At 34.6% G+C, this 9196-nt stretch overlaps 1 protein-coding gene across 2 annotated transcripts in view; it reads right to left on the bottom strand.

Annotated features, from left to right (window-relative positions):
• Positions 1–9196, bottom strand: part of LOC111088555 — a 127716-nt gene that overhangs the window by 60109 nt on the left and 58411 nt on the right. For both annotated transcript variants that reach the window (XM_022399035.1, XM_022399036.1), the window contains one exon: positions 2028–2193. In XM_022399035.1, coding sequence (XP_022254743.1) covers positions 2028–2193 — 166 coding nt within the window. The remainder of the gene's footprint in view (positions 1–2027; positions 2194–9196) is intronic.

Here is a 9196-nt window from a genome sequence, read left to right as displayed (position 1 = left end):
ATTCGAATTCAAGAGCTCTGGCCATTGTATCCTGCATAGTAGAGGGGTGTGCTTGCTTCACTTGTGGACTGTCCAGGGCATCTATAAACTGATCCTTCAGCAACAGTTTGAGTACATCGGGTGGTGCAGTTGGGTAGGTTTTGTGTGCCATACTTTCCAAGTCCTGTGCCAGCTCTTGCTGGCTCTGCCCTTTAGCACGGACTCTAGTCCTAAACCTAGCCCTGTAGACTTCAGACTGATTTGGGTTCCATACCTGAGTTCTAGATCAGGTACCAGTGTGCTATAGTTGTGCCTGTCGTCTGCTAACAACTGTCCAAGTATTTCCAGAGGTTGTCCATTCAAGCTCGTTGCCAGGTACACTGCTTTCTGTTCCTCCATCCATTCATTTCTACCAGGAGCTCAAATTGTGCTCTATATGCTTCCCATGGTGCATTCCCATCGAATTTCTGTGGCTTCCTTCGTACTAGATCACCCCTATTGCTGACACTCATATCTGGGATGTGACTTCTAACAGGACTGAAGATGTCTGCATTACGATTTAGCTGCAGGGTCTGGAAGGGGCTTCCTGTTGTCTGAGGCTGATTAGTTCCATGGCTATTATATCCTCCTTGTGTAAAAGACAGTAAATCATCCTTTGTTGTATTTAATTCACTTTGAAATTTACTAATCTTTTCTATCTGTGTATGCTGGCTTTCTCTCAACTGTTGGAGACTTTCTTCCTGTTTCTTTTCTTGTTCCAATTGCCATCAGTGCTGGTTTTCTTGCCACTGCTGTATTCTCTCTTCTTGTTTATTTTCTTTCTCCTTCAACTACTGCTGTAGTCTCTCTTCTTGTTTATTTTATCGTTCTTCTTGTTTATTTTCTTTTTCTTCCAACAACTGCTGTAATCTCTCTTCTTGTGTTTTTTCTTTTTTCCTCTAACAACTGCAGTAATTTCTCTTCTTGTTTCTTTTCTTTTTCCTCCAACAACTGCTTTAGTCTCTCTTGTTTCTTTTACTGTTCGAGCAGTCACTGTTGCAGGTTTTCTTGCCACTGCTTTTGTCTCTCTTCTTGTTTCTTTTCTCGTTTTTCTTGTTTCTTTTGCTGTTCTTGTATTGCTGCCATCAAATCTGCTAAGTCGTAGTTTGATTTGCTACTTCTCGTTTCCATCTTTTTTTTTTCTTCTTTATCCCACTATCCGACACCAAATTGTTACATATATGCTCGTTTGTTAATTTCCGGTATAAATTCTTTCTGAGGAACTTGAGTGATACAAGTCCTTTCTTAATTAAAACTAGTTTATTCTTTCTGATACAACTTTTAGTAATACATAGAATTTCCACAGTCACTTTAAACTTAACAACCTTTATAACACACGATGTAAATCACAGTGATTCACACACTTTACTTATGGTGCCTACTATTCACTTGACTCAATTATCAATCACTGGCTTTATTTGCCACGCTTAGATACTAAAGAAGAGGGCATTTGGCAAACACTCGGACATTCGCGGGGTTCCTCAATAATTACTGATCCCTTGAGAAACTCCAGTGCACATGCTTCCAGCGTCGCATGACTTCTGCTGTCGTAACAGTGTTATAGAACAAAGGAGGTTTTGCTACAGAATGCATGTATCAAACTCTCACACAAACCCAGATGCTTTGAAGTTTGGCTGTTAATATACTTGCTTTATTCAAGCAGTTTCAAAGATAGTTAAGCAAAGATATAACATGCAGCCTTGAATTTAATAGAAATGTCATATAAAAAGGTTATTACATAGCTTAAAAGAATTAATATACTATAATATTTGTCTACAATGTATTAGTGATAGGCAAAATAGTATCTTATCAGGAATAAAATAAACATACTTACTGAGAGGCTTCTTCCAACATAATTATTTTAATTATAGCCAACATTATTTCTTAGCAAGTATAAAACAAAATCACATATAAACCCATGAGAGCTTGACTTCAAATTATATATCTATATTTATATATATGTGTGTCATAATCATCAGCATATTTTACAAATCCTAACACAAACTCACCTAATGAATTCTTATGATTGATCCCAACATACATCACATGATCGTAATTAATATCTTCTGGAAGTTTGTGATTAAACTCTTTTTCTTGATGATTTGGTTCGTCATTGACTCGAATAAAGCCTTTTTGGCCAACAATCCAGGCAAAAATAGTATTCCACATGTCTGTCTATTGAAAAAAATTACTCATCAGTTAAAACTGTAACATATATATTCTTAACATTTCCAGATTTTTTTTTTCAAGGATATGTTAGGAATTCATGCAGTTGTGTTTTTATTACTTAATTCAATTGACAAGGATGCATAAAACAGTCTGGAGTTGATTACACTAAGCTGCAATTTTGTTTAAGTTATTATGCCTATCAAAAATAAAGATGTTAATATAAATACCCTCTGTATATGACACTCCATAAAAAGTACAAAAATTCACATGCAAGCCCTCACTACAAGCAATACATCTCCTTCCTCCCAAAAAAAGGCTCCAATTTCTAATATAAAAACAGCAGTGTGTCTGGTCTCTTTATTTCATTCATCCTCATAACTCAGTTATTCATTACTTCACAGTATATGTCTTGATCGAATTTCCTGTAATTCTGAGGATCTATCTTGTGGCTGTCAAGCAAATTGAGATTTATCTGAATATACCACAGAGTAGATAGAAAGGAGAAAAGTATGGTCCTATGACCACAATATATCTTATTGTGGAGTTTGCTGATTCTGTTCAAATGTATTCAGCCATTTTCTTAAACTCGTTGTCCGGCCCACCAAACATGCTCAACCTTTTGGTCGTAGGGGCATTATAATGTGACAATCAATCCCACTATTTGTTGGTAAAAGAGTTGCCCAAGAGTTAGCGGTGGGTGGTGATGACTAGTTGCCTTCCCTCTAGTCTTACACTGTTAAATTAGGGACAGCTGGTGCAGATAGCCCTCGTGTAGCTTTGCACAAAATTCAAGACCAAAACAAACCTTAAACTCTTGTGCTTGTTATTGATGTAAGTGGCATTTTCAACAACTAGAAAGACTTATGACTAACAGAGGGAATCAGTCACTGAAGGAAGATGGTTGTCTGGTCCAAGAGAATTTCTATCTTGGATGTCTGATAATGTTCTGAAGGTCCGTGACTTCTATCTCATTACATCTGATGACTCAAAAAGAAGAGCTACCAATGTCTGGTGCATTAAGAATGACTGTCCATGTTATTTTCCGGAGAATTGACTTCAACATGAGGAAAACATAGATCAATGGGGCATTTCGTGAGTCTGAGAGAGGTGGCCTGTCTAGGGCTCTCAGACTTATGTTAGCCAGAGTAACCCAAGCCACCCAAGAACATCAGAGAGAGAGATTGGAGGTGCTACTAGTAGATTCTGCTTCTACAACACTGTGCCTATGATATTGAGGGCACTTTAGTCAACAAGCTTTAAAGGAGAATGTCTTACTACAATCATGATTCCAAATGAGAGAGGTGAAACAAATCGCTTCTCTGACATTCATGCATACAGTAAGAAAGATTTGAATCATTTTCTGAAGTGTTTCAGGCAGGTAACTGCTTGAATAAGCTGGATCCTGATTCATTTGAATGATAAACAGAGCAATCCATCAGACCAAATTCAAAGTTCAGAATAGGGGTATCATAAGGAAAGCTTGAATGCTTAAATGAATAAGTTGCTGTTTGAAAGGTAACAATTATCCTGTAAAGAACTTATTGGATTCCAAGTATATCATTATTGACTAGTTTGTTGAAGGGTTACCCAGTGAAATAATGAGGCATCTTATACATGTGAGAGATATTTACACATTTACTTAGGCAGCTAATACCATGATGCAGTATGTAGTGGCAACTTCAAACCAATCATAAGAGAGGAAAAACCCTGTAGTGGCAGATGCAGTGTCTTTATTGCTGACAGTGTCTTACTCAGGTACCCAGGTCATGCAAAGTTCAATCTCAGATGAGGAGCAACCAACCACCTTCATATGCTAGTGTTGCATACACACTGCTATCCTGTGAATGGAGAGGGCATTCCAACTTTTCCCCGTGGTATATATGCTGCAACATATGCTTCTGATGCCCCCATCACAACATTTTCCTGAAAAGAAACAGTAAATTTTGTGTTTTTCATGTAGAACTTTGGATCACTTTTGAGTGAGCTACCCATATCTTGCCAAAGAAAAAGGTAAACAAGTCTATCAGTTTTGAATGATGATGCAACGAGTGCAGGGGAGTAAACAGCAGGCAGTGAATACTACTACTACAGCCTCCGGGAAACTAGAGGAGCCCAGGTTGGGTCTGACCACAAGTTTAGGAGAGTGTGGTGGCCAGCTAAGCTTTCTCTGGGCTGGGTGATTCTTGACATGGTAAAACCAAGAGATGAAATTCTTGGTTGATACAGGATTAGGCAGAACACTGATAGACCTTGTGATACATCAGACAGTTCAAGCAAAATTACTATTTGTGCTAATTCACATGAACTTTGTTCTGGAAAAATGTTTCAGAATAACTTATTCAGCCTTCTTATTCCGAAACATTCAAAACCTTGTAAATCAAATGCTTTATGTTTTGTCAACTGTCTTCATCTTCATTATTAAACTTTGGTTTCTCCATCATGAATCCATTGCAATTGTAGGTATACTAGATATAAATGGAGAGGTCTTACTCTGACTATGTCTAGGAGGCTTCACTTATACAATGAAGGAAGATATCACAACTTTAGTTCTGACATTAGCATTCTTGAGATGAACATACTGAGAAGCTTAACAGTCAGTTTTGCCCATGCAATCAGTAAATTAATGTTCCATGGTAGAGTTATCAAATTTCAGCCAGATCAACTCCAGGAAAAATATACTGCAGAAGTGTGTGGGTGAGAAGAAATTACAGTATTATCATGTACACAAGTGGTATTTCATAGTTTAGTACGGACAAAATCTAGTGTATAAATGCTGTGTAATGCTGTTAGAGCACACTACTGAAATAGGCAGTTTTCTGTCACAGCATTATGTTGGATAGTTATGTGATTGAGGAAGATAAAGTCCCCATATTGTTCTGAAGTTATGAATGATCAGTTATGCAGCTGGTACATTAACGACATTTAATATATAAATTCCATATCTCTGCAGAGTTTCTCATTAATTTTATTAGTTTCAACTGGTGACCTGTAACAAATTCCAACTAAAAGCCTACTCCTTTTATAACCACCAACAAAACTCAAACAGATTCAACCTCATTGATTTCTTTAATATCTTTAACTTGAACAGGATGTAACTCATATTTTACATATGAAGGTATTCCTCATTCTCTTTTTAGCACTCCATCCATATCAAACAACTTACCTTGTATTTCAAAGAAATTACTATTATGAAAAATCTCTACATTTACTCAGGTTTCAGTTGTTCCCATTTTATCAAAATTCTCTGTTCTGACCAGTGCTCTAAGGTACTCTGTTTTACTTCTTATACTCCTAGCAATTTTATGATAACAGTTTAGACTACTTTTGTACCTTGTTCCCACATCATACCTCTTTAGGTTCAAACCTTGTAAATAAAATGTTTTATGTTTTGTCAACTGTCTTCATCTTCATTATTAAACATCGATTTCCCCATCATGAATCCATTGCTAGTGTTATAACCCCTGTATTGGAAGCAAATATATGTGGCTAGTTGTAATAGTTCAATTAGATGTTTCTGTTTTATGTTGATTCCCTTTTTTGGGGTTTTGTGAAACATTTTCTGTACTAAATCATATTACTTTATGACACAGAGTTTGTGAGAATAGACTTATGACATCAAAACTACAAATAGTGATGCAGCTGTCTAAATGTGTATTTACAAGGGTTCTGGTTTAAAGAGTAGTAAGACGACATAATTAGGCTTAAGGTTATTATGGACTTTCAGTAGATCACAGATTTTTGGTTGGTTTGTATGCAAAAAAATTTAAAGTTTAAATGTAATAATAGTTTTTGAATAGTATTTTGAGTAGTTTCCTTAATTTTTTATTGTATGTTAGGTTGAGGTTAGTACTTGAATGAGTTAATTTAGATGATTTATTCAACACATTTATCATTATGGAATCATTTTGTTTGGTTTTAAGAATTATGATAGTATTCTTTATTGGCTATTTGTTGTTTTTAAAAAGTTTTAGACTTTCCTTTGAGCTCTTTTAAAATTTTGTTTTATAAGCTTCTTATTGTTTAGTATTTTTTGAAGTTTTTAAATTAATTTAATGTAGAATGTTTTTAACAGACCTGTTTTTGGTTTAGTTACTTATTCTTGTTGAGCATACACTATATACATCACAGAAAACATTGATGAAAAAGTTACACACTTAACTCATTGCTTTACTAACATAAGTCCATTCCTTACCACATTCATTACACACACTATTAATGAATTTTAAAAATACAGACAAGGCAGGTACATTTTACAAGCAAACAAACTGCTAAAACACTCCACAAAACAGAGGAAACTCAATCTCTGATACTATTCTGAATGCAGAAAACATTAGCATACCTTTGATATAGATAATCTTAACACAACGACTACATCCATTTTTACTCCTGGAATGAAAATTAAACACATTAATAAAATTATATAACAAATTCACCTAACCAGGAAATATTTACAAAATACAGTATAGCAGTAGCCCAGCATTATACATAGGTGAAACTGGAGGTAACTTGAACATCAGGTTAAAACAATACCTTCCCATGTCCATGAATATATGAACACAAACAACCACAGTTTTCCTGAAGAGAATGCTGTCACACTAAAATATGAATCTGACATTAGCATAATAAAAATTGGAGAACTTTTATTAGTAAAATCAAACTATCCCACAATTAAGAAATGGCCAGGCACAACAACAGGCCAGGTTTTGATTGTTATTTTCTCAGGCATTTCTAATATTATCCAAATCTTTCACACAACATCTACATATTGAATTTATCCACTTTTCTATTTTATCTGTTCAGCTATAAATAATTCTGTCAATTCACACATTTATAGTTATATTATTAAATGTTGATTTAAATACACAAACCTTCTTTACCATTAAAGCCTGTGTATGTGAGAATGATTGCATCATCAATTAAAACATCGTGCCTGTTTAAAAAATATTCTTCCTTGCTGTAAAAGCTGTAACCTGTAAAAAACAAAATAAAAAGTGCACTACACTGTGTGATTTCGATGTCATTACCATGAAGATAGCTAGTGCCAGAAGCTGGAATGTCTAGTGTATCATCAATTTATACAACTTGGGATGATATCTTGGAGGATTGGAAACTCAATTCAAAGGGGGGTTGTAACCCTTGCTTTCTGAGCTTTTAGATGGTATTGTAAGGTACAATGTATGTACTACATTGTATGATTACCACTTGATCATCTCAAATGAGGATAGTTTATTGATTGAAATATTAATGGAACCAAAATACTTTTGCAGCCCTGACTTTACAAAATATCAAGCAGAGTTTCATTACAAGAGATATCCATAGAATACCAGATGGTAACTGCTTGATTAACATAATTAGGAAGCTGGAGTTAGTAGATGTAATGTTTGTACAACAGAATGGTGGCTAGAGGTTAAAAAACTCTCAGCTGAAAGGGCTTTCCAACTCTGGCTTTCTGAGCTACTGAGGTATTTTGATGAGAGAAAATATCAGAAACAGTTGTCTTGGTACACCCAACGTGCAGTTAGGGAGTTGTATTTCATGTGAATGCATATAGATATATAATGTAGTAGCAGCACAAACATCAATCCTCAGTTACAAAAATTCAAACTGAAAAATTTTTGATGAGCTTAATTCTGCATGTGGTTATTTATTTTGTAATGCCTCAAAGAAAAACATATTGTGTTTGACAAAGGTTATAAGGTAATTTTCGAGGGAAATGGAATCTGTCTGTTGTAAGCTATTAGTGTGATAACATGTATTGAATACATATGTATATGGCAATATATGTGTATGAATATAAACATATGATCCTACATGCCTATAGGATTATTATATGAAGTCGTTCAAGAGTGTTGTATAATACAAATGGACCAATTACTATTGAACAACATACAAATGAGAATAAAGAGCTTTATCTGGATATGAAGAATTATATTTCTAGTCTGCAAGTACCAATAGAGATCCCTACAAGTCAAGGTTCTTACTTTAATGGGCAACTGTTCATCAAATTGTATCAAGTTGTCACTGATCAAGATAACACCATATCATCCCTTGTCTGACATAATTAGATCTATATAGAGTATAAAGAGGTGAGCATTACTCACTATTGTGGAGCTGGATATTATTAAATAACTTTAGGCCATGTATAAATAATGACAGTTAGGTGCTGTTGTAACAATGCTGCAATTAGTTGGGTCTGCTAATTGATTAATTATCATACTAATTAAATTATTACATTCAACTAATCAATTATTTTGACACTAATCTTTCTAATTTCAATTGAAAAGATACTGCAAGATCATTTATTTCTTATGCTTTCTTAGATTTTAGCATTTAAACCATAGCTTTTAAAGTATTATGCTACATAAGTAAAGTGTTTCATAGTGTTTGGTATCTCTTCATCCAGCACAATTGACAATTAAGTTTTGGTATTGAGTAAAAAAAACCTCTTGGGCGGTGACCAGTGGGGGACAAAATATGTAACCATAATATTGGTTACAGTATCAATTTTGAATCTGAAATTGATAAGTCAAGAGAAATGTTGAAAAAATATATGCAATTCACATGATTTTTATCAGAAATTTTAGGTCTGTCAGTTTCTAATACTTTGCCAGCTTTCAATATTTAAACCATAACTTTTAGAGTATTGCATATTGTTAGACTGTTATGAAAATGTTATTCAGCAATCAAATTTTATTTGAATGAATAGAGAATAATGAATATGAACTTCTCAGAATTATTTTTATTCAAATAATTTTACTTTAAGTAACACTGGTTGAGTTTTTAGGTTGTAAGAAGTAAGCAATATGTTAAACTAAGGCTAAACTACTGTTGCGTGAGCGAGGTCACGTGACTAATGTCACGCCACTTCTCTCGAACCTTCGGGAATAGTCGAGAGATTACTAGATATAGGTAGTCTGGTATATATGTGGAAGGGTGACAACGTGACGAATGTGTGTGTGTGTGTAGGTAGTGAGTAATTGATCTGCAGTGAGAAAGTATTGTTGAAGTT

This window comes from Limulus polyphemus, unplaced genomic scaffold, assembly GCF_000517525.1.
Source record: "Limulus polyphemus unplaced genomic scaffold, Limulus_polyphemus-2.1.2 Scaffold4004, whole genome shotgun sequence".
Taxonomy (NCBI): domain Eukaryota; kingdom Metazoa; phylum Arthropoda; class Merostomata; order Xiphosura; family Limulidae; genus Limulus; species Limulus polyphemus.
Note: the sequence above shows the minus strand (reverse complement) of the source record. Positions and strands in the feature narration are given on the sequence as shown.